This window comes from Gekko japonicus, unplaced genomic scaffold (genome assembly GCF_001447785.1).
Source record: "Gekko japonicus isolate JY-2015 unplaced genomic scaffold, Gekko_japonicus_V1.1 scaffold657, whole genome shotgun sequence".
Lineage (NCBI taxonomy): Eukaryota > Metazoa > Chordata > Lepidosauria > Squamata > Gekkonidae > Gekko > Gekko japonicus.
The window spans coordinates 141,709-160,181 of record NW_015175989.1 but is presented as its reverse complement, the minus strand read 5'-3'; the positions used below and the strand labels follow the sequence as shown (position 1 = coordinate 160,181).

The following is an 18,473-nucleotide window of genomic DNA, read 5'->3' as shown; positions in this document are numbered from 1 at the left end:
GGAAGCTAAGTGGAGTTGGCCCTGGTTAGTACTTGGATGGGAGACCACCAAGGAATTCCAGAGCTGCTGCCCAGGGGCAGGCAATGTTAAAATCACCTCTGTTAGTCTCTTGCATTGAAAACATTATGGGGTCGCTATAAATCAGCTGCAACAACAGCGCTTTCCTTAGCATAACATTGGGCTCATCCCCTTGTTTTCTTCCTGGATCTTTTATCCTGGCTTGCCCCTTTCTCTTCCTTGAAAGCCTAGATGCCATGCACTCATCTCTCCTTTAGTCAGCCCCATGCCCCCAAAAGCTGGCTAAAAAGAAGAAGAAGAGGAGATTGGATTTATACCCCACCCTTCACTTGGAGTCTCAGAGCGGCTTACAAATTCCTTTCCCTTCCCCTCCCCACAACTGACCCCCTGTGAGGTGGATGGGGCTGAGAGAACTCTGACACAAACTGCTCTTTTTCAAGGACAGCTGTGCCAGAGCTTGTGACTGACCCAAGGACACATCAGCAGGTGCAAGTGGAGGAGTGGGGAATCAAACCCGGTTCTCCCAGATTAGAGTCCGCGCACTTAACCACTACACCAAACTGGCTCTCAGGTAATTCACCTGATGAGCAATCAGTATAATGTTACTTGGTGTGTAACACAGTAAGGTTCCCTAATGCAACTGGGTGACTAGATACCTTCCACTATTTTAGAAAAACCTGAAAGTGATATCACTTCTCTCTAGAAATCGCCAGTAATTCCTAGAGAGGACTGGTTTCCCTTGGAAGTGACATCATGCCATTGGCTCGACAAACTTGTTAAACATTTTGCCTGCCACCATTCGAAGTGACAGTGGGAAATGAGAGGTGGAGGAAGGGGATCCCCCACCAGTGGACTGGCAGCCCTGTGTATAGTTATCCCTGAGGTTATTCGCTATGTTGTCTTAAGAGATGTGGGGGAGATTGTAGGATTTATATTCCATAGGAAAATGTGTTTAACTTGTAACCTCATAACATAAGTATTGTGCTTGGTTATTCTACATTGGTCATGGAATCTGATGGTTACTATCCTAAGCTATGCATGTGGTGCAGATATTAGCAATGTCATATGGGAAATGTCTACAGTGAGTGGCAGCTACTCCTGAAATGTTCCATATAAGTTAGGCAATAATGTGAGATTAAGCATTGGTACTGCATTTGTGTTCCACTAATTACTTTTCAACTAAAAAGGGAAACATAAGAACCATCAAGAGAGTTAAAGATCTGTAGTTGATTGATCTGCTTTCTAACAGTTTTAGTTTGGCTTAAATCAGAGCTAGTTTATTGAAACGTGGATCTTAAAAATGGAAAATACAACTCTTCAAATACAATAGCTGATCAACCACATGAGACTTAGTTGCACATCATAGAAGTTGAAGTTGAATAAACTAGAATAACTTGTCTAGTTTACAATTCACATTATTCTTGTCAATTAACTTTTGTTACCATTTTAAATCTACTTCCATAATAGCAAAACTGCAATGTAGCTTCAATGAGCGATTGGAGGAAGTGTAACGTAACTTACAATTTAAAGATACCGTTTGTTGTTAAGAGGTATTTTAAAATTTCTTTTAATCATAAGAAAGCAATATATAAAAATAGGCCAACAAAATAAACCAGTGTGCTTACCATGTAGCCCCATGAGTTAACATTTGTTCTCACTTATTAGTCAGGTGTACCATAAGAGGACTGTTCATTAAACCATTTAAAACTTGTATCCATAATGTATGTGTTTTGCTAAAGTTTTACCATTACAAAAACATAATTCTTAAATAGTATTTCATGAACAAATCTGTATGTACAATTTTGTCAAGTGTATCACCTACATTCTTCCTGAGCTATTTTAGCCATGGTAAGATAAGCACTAGTCTTTCCTTTAACTTTGGATGTGAGGAAGTAAAGAAATGGATCAAGGCAGCTATTCAGACTGCTGAGGCTTAAAGCAATAAGGTAAAAGAAATACAAACTGTCTCCAGCACTGTGGTAGTAATTCACCTGATGAGCAATCAGTATAATGTTACTTGGTGTGTAACAAACAGCAAAAATACTGAGGATGAGGAGACTGATTTTAATGTACCAGAGCCACTTGTTCTTGTAAACTTTGAGCGTCCGGATAATCGAAAAGTAACAGAAAATAGCAATACAAAGGGGGATCACGAATCCAAAGACAGCCAGAGAGATGAAGTAATAAAACTGGAAAGGTGACGCAGTTTCACAGTCACTATGAACATCGTGGCAAGTAGAAATATTTAGTTGATCCAGATAATAGGTTTGCTTCGTTAAGCTCAGAGGCAACATGTATAAGAAGACAATGGTCCATATCATCCCGCAGGCAAATGTTGTCAAATGTTGCTTAGGCAAAGTCCTATAAGTGAATGGATGAACAATGGCCACGTAACGGCTAATGCTGATGCAAGTGAGGAGTAGAATGGAACAATACATGTTGCCATAGAAGATCACAGTCATGATTCGGCACATCGCTTCTCCAAATATCCAGTTATTTCCACTGAGGTGATATGCGATTTTGAATGGCAACGTAATGCAGAACAGAAAGTCTGAAATGGCTAGGTTGGTATAGAATATGGCAGTACGGACTGATCTCATTCTGAAAAACAGCATCCATAGAATGAGGGCATTTGATGGTACCCCTACTAAAACAACAGCTAAATACACTGCTGGTATCAGTTTTGTGCTCAGTGAGCTGGTGAGGTACTCCATTGTGGTATTGTTTAGTTTTAGTGATGAGGCATTGGATTTCCCACTAGAAAGCTTGTTTTGTTTGTTGTGGCTGGTCTTTGTCAGGCCTTCTATGGCAAAAGGAGGGATCTCCTCATCATGCTGGTCTTGGGGAGTGCCTCGGAAAGTCTTGATTACATGAGGTATATCGTCTTGACAGCCCAAACTGCTGCTGTTGCACTTGTTTTCTACAAGTCAAAGACAAACAGTTAAAGTGGCTGAAATTCAGACTTGAAGACATCAGTAAAAAGGATTTCTTAGCATATGATATTGCAGCAGGTTTTTTGCCTCTGCTGGAAAATCCCTTTAGTACAAGTTTGCAGTACTTGAGAACCCAAGGAATTTTCTGTTGTGTGCTTTAATTTTTAAAGGGACAAAAGCTCTTTTGCTTATGAAATTGGTTGTCATGCACCTTGTGTTTTGTTACTCTTAGCAACCCAGTCCCAAAAACTCCCACTGACTTAAATAACATGCTGTTTATTTAGAAAATAGGCCATATCTTCAGAGCCCTCCTCAATGTGGTTCACAAAGTAAAGCCAGAACAATAATGTAAGAAATTATGGATAATAGAAACAAGGCAGTGGCATGAAAACAGTACTCAGACATTCGGCACCTAAAATGAAATGCATAAAACAGTCCTTAGGCTAGATGCAAACAATAAAAAACAGCCTAAAACATACGGAATCCTTCAGTTAAAGCCTGGGTAAAAGGAAATGTGGTGGCTTGGTGTCTAAAGGACAGTAAGATAGGTGCCATATGAGCCTCAAGGTGGAGATAGCATTCAAAAGGTGAGATCCCACAATGCCTCTGGTCTCCACCTGCCTCCAGTCTGCTGTGGGGCACAGAGGATAGCACTTGAGAAGAGGTTCTTAAATACTGGAGTGGACAATACTCCCTAATAAGTTGTTTTTTAAGTCACCCAAGGACCTCAAGGCTCAAGTTACAAGGACAGAGCAAGATGAAGCCAGCCAGGTTTCACTAGACTGTATCTGGCTGTTATAAACATCAGATCCCATGTTCATTTGGACAGTTAAGGAGGGGTTTCTAATCTCAAAAAAGAACTGTGTATGTCCGTTAAGCCAGATAGTCAATGCAGTATCCCCAGCAAAAGCCTCTTCCTTATCCAGTGAACTCTTTTCAGATCACAACACCATATAATGGTGAAATTATCCCCCCTTGAAGTTCTCATGTTCAGATTAAATTTAAATTTAAAGAAGCTTGCTAACTGCACAGGATACACATGCCGTATAGATCATATTGGGTGACAGAGGTTTGTTTTCCTTTTCCATAACTTTGGCTGAAGTTAGATTCAGGTGGTTAGCCATGTTGTTCTGAAGCATTAGAACAAAGTTTAACTCCAGTGGCACCTTTAAGACCAACAAAGTTTAATTCTGGGTATAAGCATTCATGTGCATGCCCACATGGAACAAAGTTTGAGTCCAGTGGTATTAGATAAAGTGCGCATGCACATGAAAGCGTATATCCAGAATTAAACTTTGTTGGTCTTAAAGGTGCCACTGGGCTCAAATTTTGTTCTTTGACTGAAGTGTTTAAATTATGTGTGCATGTATGTGAACCCAAGGGCAGTACTAAGAATTTTCCCTGTGAATGTACCAAAGAAATTAAACGCTTTTTCATTAATTCACTACAGTTTTAGTGCTAAATGCTTTTTCACTTTATAGAAAGAGGTTATTTGCAGGACTTTTCTGGCCATTAATAAACTCCCGGGCAGTGGAAATTGCTAATAAAAATGGTATGTTATGTGTGTCATTAAATCAATATTCTGCAACTCCTTCATTTTTGTAGACTGAGGGACTGTTCCCCCAATAATTCCTTGACATTTACTTTATTTGGTCTAAGGGATGTTACTGAATGCTTTATTGAAGATGCCTAGCTAAATGTTGCTAATGAAAATTAGGTATGTTGCATGCCTTCTCTTTTTCTGCCTGTAAAAATATTATTTATTTACTGAATTAATATTATTTATACCTCATCTTTCTTTCATTGTCAATCCCAACTGTATAGGCTTTGGAGAGGTCTTCCATCTAGGCAGTGACCAGACATTTTACCTCCATAGCTCAGCAAAGTTGCCAAATCTCTCTCTCATATATATATATATATATATATATAAATATAAATTTCATCTTTCTTTCATTGTCAATCCCAACTGTATAGGCTTTGGAGAGGTCTTCCATCTAGGCAGTGACCAGACATTTTACCTCCATAGCTCAGCAAAGTTGCTAAATCTCTCTCTCATATATATATATAAATATAAATTTATATAAATTTTAATTTGGTTAATATTGCCCATTATTTTTAAAAACACTTAGACATACAGCACAGAGAATATGAATGTCTTACCTTTCTGGCATAAACTGGAGGAGAGGAAGAGCAGTCCACTTGTTAATAGGAGCAGAATTTTCATTATGGCAGTTCAGATTTTTCCAAAGTGTGTTTTAGCTTAATGATGTCTTAAAACAGACTGTAGCAAAAAATTGCTTGGAGCTTCAGATCTGTGTAGGCAAATCATTCTGTACATACTGGACGTGGGAAACCAAGCCAGTCTCTTTAAGAAGGGTGTGACCAAGCTGTATGTGGCAACTCGCATGACTGCTCAGCCAACACTCAAGAGATTAGTTTCCTTTATACAAGAACACATTAACTCCTGAATTGCCATAAGTCAAGAGGAAGAGAGTCTCTAGAATTTTAAACTTATTATGTAGGAACTCTTATATTTGAGGATAGGGTTAGATGTTAACAGTCTTTATGCATAGCAGAATAAAATATGATACAGTGATAATAGACATACCGTATTTTCCTGCGTATAAGACTACTTTTTAACCCAGGGAAATCTTCTCAGAAGTGGGGGGTCGTCTTATACGCCGGAAAATACGGTATATGTAAGGAGCGAGGAATCCTTGCCGATTCAACAAGATTAAAGAACTGAAATTTATGGAAATATGTAGTTACAGTCAAAGCTTTGTATAACTTTGTGAAGAAATTCAAGATAAGATTCTTGAAAGATAGGCTTGTAGAACTTTGAATTGGTCTGATGTGTTCTTCCATGGCAGTGCCTCTTTATTTAGCAACTAGAGAAGTATACACAGAGAAGTTCTGTCGATTTTAAATGATCTCCTATCAGAATTAATGATGACTGCCAGCTCATTCTTGGAGATACTGTCAAAAACAAATCCAAAGATTCAAATTTCAATCATTATGTTTCCCACATGTATTTTCTCTTATAATCTCTTATAATGGCCCTAACTCAGAGGAAGGAAGAAGATAACTCTTGTTCTTGAAGTAATCTCTATGCAGGTAAAGGTTTGATGCAGGAATGATATTTGTTTCCTTTCTCAAGTGGGGAGAATGGGAACAGGGGGGTTTCAGGCCTCATAGTTGATGCCTGCCAATGGAGGGCAGTCTTGACAAGCTGCCTTCTGTGACTGTCAAGATATTCCTCCCCAGAATAGTGCTGAACAAACAGGTCTATGGGCTTGCTTGCTGAATTTCTGGCAGAATGAGAATCTGTATGTGTTATGTTATGTCCCTTATGCTGGCAAATTCGGAGGTGGTTGTTATCTGAAACGTGGACTTTGCTCCTACTGCCCCAGCGCTAGAAAAGGAATTTTCTGGGAAATCCAGTGCAGCTGAAAAACCTAATGGAGATCTAAACACATAAGAGTAAATTCTACTACAGCCATGGCACTCAAGGCAACAGTTCCTTCTGCCTCTGACTATAGCAGCCTACAGAGATTGAGCAATAAGGCACTTTTTCCACCCTTTGGGGTGCATGCTGTCCAGGCAGGAAGCTCTTAACTGAGGCCACTTCCGCACTGTCGTTTTTGTCACTCTTTTGTCTCTGTTGCTTTGGGTTCCCCCCTCCCCTTTTCCACATGTGTTTTGGCTCCCTCTGGAACTACTAGAGAGAGCAAAACACATTGGGGGGGGGGGACCCCTGAAGCAATAGGGACCAGCAAGTAACAAAAATGACAATGCGGAAGTGGCCTGAGAGTGGAGAAGCAGCCTCCAGTCACAGATACCTGTGGCATTTGTTGTTCAAATTGTGCAGCCCAATTTTTTGCTGTGAATTCTACCCATTTGGTTGTAGTTATAGACTGCAAGCCAAACTGTTATGTGTAAGAGTATGAGAATAGGGTCTCCACTTGAATCCATGTGAAATCATGTGGGCAGGGAGTTTGTCATTCATAGTGCTTTAAGCTTTTACTCCACTTTGCCCATTTTATTCCCTGACACTTATTTTTCATGTCCCAATTTTTGCAAATTTATTTACACCTATATGTATGTCTTTCTGCCTCTCTGTAAATTGCAGTTGTGGTTGTTAATTTACAGGCCAAATTCTGGTGAAAATAACCAACAAGGTAGTCCAGCTGAAAACATAACTGCTTCCCAGTATGACAACCATCCGACTGTATTTTTAAGCCTGAGCTAACACCCCCCTCCCCTTTTATTGTGGTAAATTTACGTTATTTGCGGTACATTTGGATGACGTGGCTTTTTGTCTTCACTCACGTTTCCTTCCCATTGGAGAAACTGTGAAATTGCAAAGCTAGAGTTCTCCTGTGATGGTGACTCATCTTCCTGTGCATTTTGTCAAATATGTTCTATATGTTTTTCTCTTTTCTGGAATAAATTATTAAACCCACATCTCAGCTGTCAAATAAAACTATTTAACATAGTAAAAATAGGGATGTGTTGTTATTTTTTTCAAATAAAGTAATAGAATTGAAAGGGTAAAGTTCAACACTGTAAGAAATGACTAAACTTCAGGCATAAATCCTCCGCACAGCCACCTGTGCTATCTGTGCACTGTGCAGGTGTAAGTTTAGATAGTTTTATATTACAGGAAATGAGGCTGGTAGAGGATTGCAAAGAATTCTGTATCAACAAAATACTTGTTTGTAATTGACAGAGATTCAGACATTAAGAAACTGTTTTAATTTGGGGCTGCATGTCTTTGTCTCCTCAATTAGGAAACTCAGGATGATTCATCACTCCTGTGGCTTGATGAAATCCAAAAAGGAATTGATGATGCCAACAGAAACTTGGAAGATGCCTCAAAATGTAAGCACTCATCTAAATCTTTTAATGTTGCTTGTAGCAAAGATTAGGGAGCTCCCTGCCCCCCCTCCATATATGCCCCAAAGGACTTTGCAGCTCACTCATGGCTTTTGCTCCTAGCTGTGTATGCAGCCCCAAAAGTACAGAGTGTAAAACCCACATGAGCCTGGAGACATAGTTAATTGGTATAGATCTTTTTGGAGAGTATAGTTGCATAATGCCCCCCTGCCTTCTGATTGGTCAAAGATGAACCCTGTTGTTTCCATAGAAACCCTGAAATAAGAACATAAGAGAAGCAATGCTGGATCAGGCCATTAGCCTATCCAGTCAAACACTCTCTGTCACATAGTTGCCAAAACCCTGGTGCCATCAGGAGGTCCACCAGTGGGGCCAGAACACCAGAAGCCCTCCCACTATTGCCTCACCCAAGCACCAAGAATACAGAGCATCAGTGTCCCAGAAACAGAACAAAGTTTGAGTCCAGTGACACCTTTAAGACCATCAAAGTTTAATTCTGGGTATAAGCTTTTGTGTTTAAACGTTGTTGCTCTTAAAGGTGTCACTGGACTCAAACTTTGTTCTGTTGCTTCAGACCAACATGACTGCCATAGACATACATAATGCTCCATCTATATGTTGTGACTAATAGCCACTGATGGACCTCTGATCCATATGTTTATCTAATCGCCTCTTGAAGCTGTCTATGCTTGTAACTGCCACCTCTTCCTCGGCAGTGAATTCCACATGTTAATTACTCTTTGGGTGAAGAAGTACTTCCTTTTATCTGCTCTAAGTCTACTGCTCATTAATTTCATCGAATGTCCACGAGTTCTTGTATTGTGAGAAAGGGAGAAAATCACTTCATTTTCTATGTTCTCCATCCCATGCATAATTTTGTAAACCTCTATCATGTCACCCCTCAGGCGTCATTTCTCCAAGCTAAAGGAGCCCTAACCTCTTTAAATAGGGGACTAGCAAGTTACTACAAACCTTGGAATGCATGCTCTGCCTCACAATGAAGTTGGGAAAACCAAGTAATCCTTGTAAATTTTGAATTAGCTTAGAAATCGTAGCTTATGTTCTCTGTAGTTCCCTTATTTGTCTGTGTATGCTTAGAATAAACTTTTAAAAATTGGATCTTAGTCTTGAAATTTCTGAACCTTCTTCCCCCACAAGCCAGCTGCTCAGCTTACTCTACATGAATTGTTGAGGAAAGAGAGCCAGTTGCCTCACTAGAGGTGAGGAACTTTATCTGGTCTCCCTCCTTGAAGGTATTTTCTCTGCCATATACATACACACAATCTAGGGGTGGAGATCGAGAACTAGACTGGGGCAGTCTATCAGTGTTAAATAGTTGCCCTTCATAATGGCAGTACTGCCAGGAGTAAAGGATACCTCTGTATTTTGGTTCTGTGCATAGTGCCTCTTTAAATGTACACATATCACCACAGATCCTGTGCTCCTTTAAAATGACAAAACTGTGATTTGGTAGCTCAGTTGTGTGGATGGTTTTAAATAATAGATTTTTCTCAAGCTGTGGACTTTTAGACAAAAGTCCACAGCGAAATGCAAAAGATATTGAAATGTTCTTTTAAGAAGGCACCTGAAATTCTGCTCTTAGGACTTAAAATGGAAGAACTAAACACATTGAAAAAGACTATGTTCTGGTATTTGATAACAACAGCGAGAATGCTTTATGCGCAATGTTGGAAACAAGAGAAAATACCAGAAATAGAAGACTGGATACAAAAAGTTCTGTTCATGGCAGAAATGGATAAAATAACCAGAAAGTTGAATAACGAAGAAGACCAAGAATTTTTTGAAGAATGGAAGGACTTTAAAATGTACTTAGAAAAAAACTGGAATGTGAAACAAAACTTACTATGTTTAGAACAATATTAAGCTAATTGATGTTATCTTGAGATTTACTGACTATATGGGACAAAAGGGAGACGCATTGCGGGAAGCCGTTTGGGGGAGGGAGGGAAAAGGGGACAATTGGTTGATTAAAAGTTATATTAAACTGTTTGATAATACCCAAGAAAATAAAAGCTTTTAACAAAAAATAATAATAATAGATTTTTCTCAGTACATGAATTTATCACTTGACAACAGAGGCAAGGTTCTAAAGTTGTTTCACAACTGTCCTCTTGGACAGTCATGTGAGTTTTTCCTCAGTGACTCTAGTGTGTTAACTCATTCCCACCCACTCCCCTCCATACTTCAGTATTATGGATGGGTCATCAGGTTTGCAGAAGTTCCTACTGATGATACAATATGAAGGACTAAAGGAAGAAAGTGGTGTACTTTAAGGTCCAGAGAATAGGACTATTTATTGTCGAACTGAACAAAAGCCATTTTTGTTGATGGTTCCCAATTTATTTAGAAGGTCTGGGAACCTCTACAGAGGGGCTAACATGCTGAACAATATCACCAGTGATTTAGAAGAAGAGAGAAGGTTTTTTATACCCTGCTTTTCTCTACCCTAAGGAGTCTCAAAACAGCCTTCCCTCACAACAGGCACCTCATGAGGTAGGTAGGTAGGGCTGAGAGAGTTCTGAGAGAATTGTGACCGACCCAAGATCACCCAGCAGGCTTCATGTGGAGGAGTCGAGAATCAAACCCCGTTCTCCAGATTAAAGTCTGCCAGTTTTAACCGCTACACTGGCTCTCAATCCAAATTGTTTGCTTTAGGTTAAACTCTGTCCAGTGTTCTTTAGACTACTATTAGAGTGAATTGTGAAGAATAGTGGCTTTTTTATTTGTAACTCGGGTTACCTCTTTGCCTGAGATCATACAGTAAAAGCTTGGCATGGCAGTTAAAGACAAGCTACACACTGTATTAAAAGACAGGACTTTGTATGCAATGGAATCTCTTTCCCTTGGCTGTAAAGATTTTATTAACCAAGTAATGGAAAGAACAGATCTAGTGGAAATCATGTTCTGTAATAAAATGAGATTTCTGTATACTTGATCGATTAGACTTATTTGTTCGTACTCCCAATGATACCTAGGGTTGGAAGAAAAACAGAAGTCTTTGTATCATTTGCAAGAAATTAAATGTTTATCAAACAGAATAGTTTTAGTGAGTTATTTTAGAACACTTCTGTCCTCCTGCTGGTCTTGTACTACATGCAAATCCTCCTGCTGGTCTTGTACTACATGGAAATCCCCCCCCCCCCTTGTACCAATGTGTGGCCGTAGTTAGGGTTGATATAGGTGACTAGCACCCAAGAACTGTAAACCGCCCAGAGACCCCTACGGGGGTTAGGGCGGTATATCAAGTCGAAGGATAAATAAATAAAAAATGCAGGGATCATATTTTGCAATGTTAATGTTAAGCTCCCTGCAAGCAGAAAGCCAACACACTGTGCCAAAAGAGATGGTGGAATCTTTCTGTCTGCTGTGGTGAAGTCCATTCTGCCACTTCTAAATTTTTACCACCTTATTCCTACCTCACTTTCCTCAGGTCTGAACGCAGCCTAGGGCAGCATTAGATGTAAGAGTGACAAATCCACATATCTACAACCTGATCTGTCGCAATTGTATAGAAAGGGCAAGGGTTAGGATCCAATTTAAGGGGTAACGCAGACATGTGGATGAGACAATCCAAACATTTTTTTTATCCTCACAACAACCCTATGAGGTAGGTTAGGCTGAAAGTGTGTAACTGATTCAAGGTCACCCAGCAATATTCCATGGGGATTCAAAGTTGGGTCTGCCAGATCCTAGTCCAGCCCTGTGACCACTGCACCACACGGGCTGTTGTGAAGATCTATATACTAATAGCGAAGTTGCCCCCGTGAGTGCGGATCACTAAATCCGCGCTCTGGGGGCACTTGGAGGGGAGGGGGAGGTTTGTGCACACGTGGGGCGGTCCCCACGTGTGCACAAAAATCGAAAAAGTTGAAAAAAATTTCGGGGGGATGTTTTAGACTACTCACCCTTCCCTCAGGATGAGGCTCTCTTTCCCCACAGCAACCTTCCTTCTGGCTCTGCCCTCTGGGAAGAAGAACAGCTTTCCCTGTTGTACCAGTTCACTTATTCCCCAGCCCTCTTCTTCCCTATTGGTCAAAATCGGAGCCAAAACTTCTCTTCTCCCCCCCCCTCCGCGAGTATCGCGGGTCCCCCCCTTGTACTATTCTAATGCTCTGATAAACGTGAGTCTGAATACTTTGAATACATGGATTGCAGCCAGTGTTCCCTCTAAGCGGAGTTAATGTAAGCTAACTCAGTGTTTTAGCCTCCAGCTCATACATTTTTGTCTTGGCTGAGGAAGAATGGCTTCAGAGTAAACTAATTTATGCAGGAGCCAAATCGCTCGCTCACAACTTTAATGTCAGTAGCTCACAAAATAGAATTTTTGTTCACAAGACTCCACGGCTTAGAGGGGGCATTGGTGGCAAGAATAATATGGTTACAAAAAGGCAACAAATAGCCATGCCACAGACACATCCATTAAACATAGTGCAGAATTAATAAGTGTAGTTACAGAAGGAGATAGAACAGTCTTTTAATTTTGGATAAGCAATACTTATGGGATTTTCTTCTCCAAATCAGGAACTATATCAATGCACATGTCTTAATTTCTGTAAATAAAATATTTAAAATAACTTGTTGCACACCAGCTATGTGTCAACACTCAGTGTTTAACAATCTTCCTCTTCCCATTCTTTGTCAGAATCTGACATGTTGCCTATGCTTCTGTTGTCATGAAAGGCTAAATCAGGATTTTTTAAAAGAAAAATATACTTCAATAATTCAAAGGAAAATGCAGTTACTGTTTATGGAGAGAAATACTTTTTGTGTCACACAATCATGTGAACACCAGCTTGTTTGCTGCATGTAAATTTCTTGACTAGCTGCAAGTTTAGGTAACCTTAGTGTTACCATGGTAAATCTGCATTCTTTTAGAGTGATAGGTCAGTAATAAATAACCTTTCTATTATACAATCCCTATAAATATTTGTTTTGTTAAAATGGAAGAGGCCGATAGTGAAGATGCTGATTTTGAATTGAATAAATATCATTCATAATAGAAGAGTTGTAACTGGAAATGCTTGCCAATTTTGAGTATTCAGTTTGGTATCCATTAATCATCTAAGTGGATTGTATTCTGCAACTTGAGGCATGTTGAGGTTGTGTCTCACTGACATCAACTCAATGCTTCTGCATCTAAGGAAAATAGAACTGCTCTCTGAACTACTTTTACTGTGTTGGTTAATTTCTAAAACTAAATGACTGTGTCCTTATATAAAAAGTAAGATGGCAGAGTTGATAGAAAACTTGGCTTAGAACTGGGGGAGGGGTTTGTACCCACCTCTGTAGGGGAGACTTAACTGTGTGGCTTCTTCAGATTTCTCTTAGGCCACAGCCCTATAAAAATGGGGGGAAATACAAACCTACTTCACAGGTTTATTGTGAAGGCAAACATTGTAAAAACTGGAAATTTTAAAAGTTCCGTTCTTGGGATTAATATTGAACAATACAAGAAATGAAATAGAGGCAAGCTGTATTGGTATGTAATAGCCAACTAAAGTTAATAGATGTTTCTAGGATTTCCAGCTTTGATGGGAATCTTGCATGGTTTTATAATTTTGTTCAGTAAATTATATATCTTCATTGTCAAAGGCCACAGCTTGACCTGCTTTTGGAAAACATGAACTTTGAAACCAAGCATTTATACCTGTTTACAGGGTACTTTGCCCCCACTTTAAGGTAGACATACTTAAGCAATCTCAAGTGTATATTCCTTTTAGTGACTGATGTAAGGCCAAATCTAACACAGCCTTAGAAAAATGACATTAACTAAGCTTTAGCCCTGGTCACACGAAAGGTTTTGGGCCGGGAGAGGGATGGTTCGGGGGCGCAGCAAATGGGCGCGATCTCACCGCAACATCTGGAAAGCGGTGCGCACCCGGCCCTTACGGCCGAAAATCCGCTGTTAAAAAAACCCACCTCCCAAGCAGGACTTACCAGAGACGCTGCAGCAAGCGCGGCCGTCGGATCGCCCAAGCGTCCATCTTCTGGAGCAATTGAGGCTCCCAGCCGAACTGCACATGCACACGCATGCGCAGCTGACGGCCTCCCGCTCCGCTCGGTGGCTTCCTCCCTGGCATCTGATCATGCCGGGGAGCAATGGCGCGGCGGCTCAGGGGATCAAAGTGATCCCACCGCCACGTGTTTCTTTTGGTGCGGCTCTGAATAGCCGCACTTTGCCCGTGTTTTTTTCTGCCGTGTGGCAGGGACCTTCCATACGCTTTGTTTGTCCACTGACAGTCGTAACAAACATTCTTACATAAGAGCAGAGTATGTGCATCTGGAATATTATATCTGATAGCTATAAATACATGGATGTCAAGCTACTGAATTGGATGTCACTGTACCTTAAGTATATTGTCTCTTGATGAAAAAAGTAGTTGTAATAAATATAAAGCATGTGTTAGAGCTTTCCATGGCCCATACAACTTCAGAGAACAGTTGTGGCATTGGATAGGTGCTCACCTTTAAAAAACACATACAGAAAGCTAGCACAATGGGTAACAGGGAAGGATCAAACCCTTCTCTCTTGCATATTAACTTTCCATAGAATTAGTTTTTCAGGAAAGCTGGGATGGAAGATCATTCATTTATGCAGTCATTCCCCTACAGGTGCTACAGCCCTAGGAACTTTGTACTGTGTGTTGTGCCTTATTGTGTAGATTGACCACAGATTGAATGCACTATGCATTTGGCTTTTATCTTCCTGGCAGAATCCAAATGTATGTATTTTCCCCCATTTCCTTTTGGACTTCTGATGTCATCTTATTGCAGGGGGGAATGTGTTTCATAGAAATACAGCAAGAAATCATGTACTTTTCAGAATTTGAGCAAAGTTTTTTTTTTTAATGAGCCAGTTTGGTGTAGTGGTTAAGTGCGCGGACTCTAATCTGGGAGAACCGGGTTTGATTCCCCACTTGCACCTGCTGATGTGACCTTGGGTCAGTCACAAGCTCTGGCACAGCTGTTCCTGAAAGAGCAGTTTGTGTCAGAGTTCTCTCAGCCCCACCCACCTCACAGGGTGTCTATTGTGGGAAGGGGAAGGGAAAGGAGTTTGTAAGCTGCTCTGAGACTTCAAGTAAAGGGCCGGGGTATAAATCCAATCTCTTCTCTCTTCTTCTTCTAAATATAAACATCTGTACTGTCTCATTCTATGTTCCAAGTGGCTAATGATGATATAAATGTATATATGTATGTATTTATTTATTCAATTTATACTCTGCCCTCCCGCGAGCCGGCTCAGGGCGGCTTACATTACCCGGTACATAGGTATCAATAAAATTCACATAAAATCAGTTAAAACGGTTCAAATACAATTACGATACAGATACAGATACAAAAAGGTTCTTACATTGTGAATGAAGAAATAAGGTTCTTTGAAAAATAATATATGAACTCCTGAAATTTTAGAGTTGAATTGGTCTTGCCAGGGGTCATTTTGTAGAAAAAGAGGTGCAGGAGCTCATTAGCATGACTCATTAGCATATGCCACACACCCTGACATCACCAGAAGTGTGTCAGAAGGCAACGCCTACCGCTCAGGCTCCACTGGACTGTTTTGGATTGCTAGCTATTGGGAGGGGGGATGCAGATCTGTCCTCACAGAGGAGGGAAAGCTTGTACCTGAATAAAACCTGGTCTTAAAGGTGCCAATGGACTATTTTGGGCCGGGGGGCTCTGCAGCTTACCTGGCTGCTTCTTGCTTTGACTGAGGGCTGCTGGGAGCAGGGGTGGGGCATGTGCCTGCCCCCTGGGCTCTTTACTGCCAGAGCTCCGCTCCTGTGTGCTCCTGCAGGAAATGACCCTTGGGTCTTGCATTGTTTCCAAAATATGCCAGGCCTGTTTTATCAGAAGAGATAGTGGGAGGGAAGAAACATCTGTTTACAATAGGAAGCAATAGCTCTTTCCTGTCACTTTCTACCCTCTCTTAAACACTGTCATTTGAGCCCAGATGTTTACTGTTCCATGGTTGTGTTTGAACTGAGAGAAACCAGGACTTAATTGTCATGACAGTATTATGAAGGGGTGGGCAGATGAGGCAGAAGAATTGGGATGGAAAAATAATGGATATGAAACTTTTCAAACACTTCCTGAGTTAAATATTTGTATTAAAATATATTAAAAGCTCCCTCAAATCAGACCAACAAGGAAAATCTTGTGGGTGGGGGAGTTCATGCACACATTTTGGTTGGATCCACTTTCACTTATTCAGGGCAGAGGGGGAAGTTGTCTGTGATTCTGACCACCTTCAACTCTGGGGGGGAAACGATTGCCTCTCCCTAATGCAAGGAACACTGGATCCTCTCCCACTTGTCTGATAGCCCCACTTCAGGGAAATGTAGCAATATGGATTGGACACAAGCTGGACATGGAAGGGAAGAAATAAGGAATGTTGAGTGATTCAGTTCTATTTAAGATTTTTGCACTTGGTCCTTAGAAACATTTTCTGCCTGGAATATAGGGTATTCTTTTGCTAAATCACTAGAAAATACAACTGCATCTGTGACACATCACTTGAAATCAACATTTGCTAATGCTAAATACAATTCTGTCATTTTAGTGGCCATTGGCACTACGGTGATAAACCAGTGTTTGGAAAATGGAGATTCTGCACAGATTGTAGCCATATTGCAGTCTCCTAACTTCAGTTTAAGAGCTGTCCCAGAGTGTGCTGAAACCTACTACAATAGTCTGTTGGACGCCAAAAGCCTAAAAGCCAAAGGTAATACCTTAATGTAGTGTACTATACATAGTAGAGTGAATGAATTTAAACATCTGTTTTTGTACACTTCATAACTAACATCTCTAGTGCATTGCTGATCTGTTTTTTTGAGCATGTATGAATACAACATGGGTTTGTGAACTCTTGAAAGGAAATGTCATTGATGCTTAACATATTCTATAAGGTGCCCCCAGATACTCTTGTGGCAGCGGGGGGTGGGGAGTATATTGTAATTTTAAAAATGCACAGCATGGGAGAAATGAAGAAGGGCATTTGTGCTCTCAAGATTCAGATATCTGATCTGATTTGTAGCTCTTCTCCATGCAAATTTTACTGCCTCTGTAGCTACTGCTCTCGTTTAAGCTTTCCCTGAAAAGCTACATCTGGAGGATTCTCTACATTCCAGAGTCCCACTACTGTGTCTGTGCCTTCACAGATTCTCCCCATATAGTTAAATGTCTGAAGACCTGAGTGTGCAAGTTTTGTAACTACAATCCCCATGATAGAGGAAAAGTTCTGACTGTTTAAAAAATATAGAAACTATATTATTGGGTCAAAACAGTGATTCATCAAGCAGAGCATCCTGTTTCTCACAGTGACTGGCTTTTTGTTTCCTGTGAAACATCTGGAGCAAGAGGTGCAGGGCAATAATGCAATATTTCAATGCTGCTCAGTGGTTTCTGGCTTCTACCAGCATTACTTTAAGATCACATGTCTCAAATTGTATATGAAGTGTGAGTGTGACCCCAAGTGGAGGTGCAGGCGGCAGCTGTGAGGCAAAATTCTGCTCCTGTTCCACCCAGGGGGCTATATAGATTTCTGCATCCTCTTTCCTCCCTATCCAAATCTGTGTTTGATTCTTGGGGGTAAATGGGAAAAATGGTGCATCTTGTAGCATTATTTCTTGCCGGAAGACTTTCCTTGGCAGTCTTATGTTGTACCATGTGCAAACATCCTGCTCTCTTCCTTTTCTGTTGATCCACATAGTAGGCTTAATGGCCTGTTTTTCATTTTGTTTTGGCTGTATGTAGGAAGTTAGAACTTTCCTCAGTTCATACTAACACTGAACTTCCTTAAGTTACATTTGGCTTTGTGATGGTGTGGTATGGTGTGGAGGAAGGATGTCTCTCTGCTTGGCAGATCTTTGCTGGCTTGCTGTGTAGAGGTTGCATTGAAGATAAATTAATAGCAGCTTCTGTACAATGGCTGTTCATATGCCCTCCTATAAGGGAAGCAGATCAAATGAAGAGAAAGAGAAGCCAAAATTGTTGGAAAGGAGCCAAGGAAATTGAATGTATAACAGAAAAAAAAATTAGCCTTTTGTTCCTGGCATAAATTCTAAACATGAGGGATAGACAAATATGATAGACTAGGGGAAATTTTGCATCTTTCCCGATGCCTGTCTGGATCCTGCTAAACAGGCCATTGCTTTGTAGTTGCTTGGATTCCTAAACAACTATTTCCTCTGGTCTGATTGCAACTCCGTAATGACAGGAGCAGGAACAACAGAGAGCAGCAAGAAGGCATGTCTCCAGAGTCCAAGAGACCAGCTGGGAGCCACATTTCATAGGAATCTATGTTTCCTGTGTTGTGTTCATTTATAAGAACCGTACCTTCTCTGGCTGCAATCCTGAGAATGCTTTCCTTCGAGTAAGCCCCACTGAATAAAATGGCTGTTTTTTCTCAGCAGATCCATTTAGAATTGCTCTTTGTCACTGTGAGCTGCATTGGAAGATAATTTGATCAAAAGGCAAGGGTTCAAAATAAATGACTAATAACTGTTGATATTATTCTCCTCCAGCGTTTTTTTCTAATGCATTCTTTGGAGCAAATTATTGGTTCTTAACAAATCTTTGTGTGGTTGTGGTCTATTAGGGCCCATA

The 18,473-nt window shown here is 40.5% G+C and overlaps 2 protein-coding genes across 2 annotated transcripts in view; one reads left to right on the top strand and one right to left on the bottom strand.

Moving 5' to 3' along the window:
• The window catches only part of IQGAP2 (IQ motif containing GTPase activating protein 2), a gene marked incomplete at its 3' end in the record, with an annotated part of 179,566 nt that overhangs the window by 115,758 nt on the left and 45,335 nt on the right, over nucleotides 1–18,473 (top strand). The window contains exons 13-14 of the mRNA XM_015426336.1: nucleotides 7,742–7,832; nucleotides 16,429–16,590. Of these exons, the coding sequence (XP_015281822.1) occupies nucleotides 7,742–7,832; nucleotides 16,429–16,590 (253 nt within the window). The remainder of the gene's footprint in view (nucleotides 1–7,741; nucleotides 7,833–16,428; nucleotides 16,591–18,473) is intronic.
• On the bottom strand, nucleotides 1,833–5,278 carry F2RL2 (coagulation factor II (thrombin) receptor-like 2). Its single transcript, XM_015426333.1, has 2 exons — nucleotides 5,112–5,278; nucleotides 1,833–2,938 (listed from the first exon to the last, which is right to left on the bottom strand). Exons 1-2 carry the CDS (start codon nucleotides 5,173–5,175, stop codon nucleotides 1,833–1,835), a joined length of 1,170 nt encoding a protein of 389 aa, XP_015281819.1. The 5' UTR covers nucleotides 5,176–5,278.

Excerpts from the sequence above, each read along its gene's own strand:
- F2RL2 (XM_015426333.1), bottom strand. The coding sequence starts at position 5,175 with ATGAAAATTCTGCTCCTATTAACAAGTGGACTGCTCTTCCTCTCCTCC. Across the intron at positions 2,939-5,111 it reads CTCCAGTTTATGCCAGAAAG|AAAACAAGTGCAACAGCAGC; the intron begins GTAAGACATTCA and ends TTTGACTTGTAG.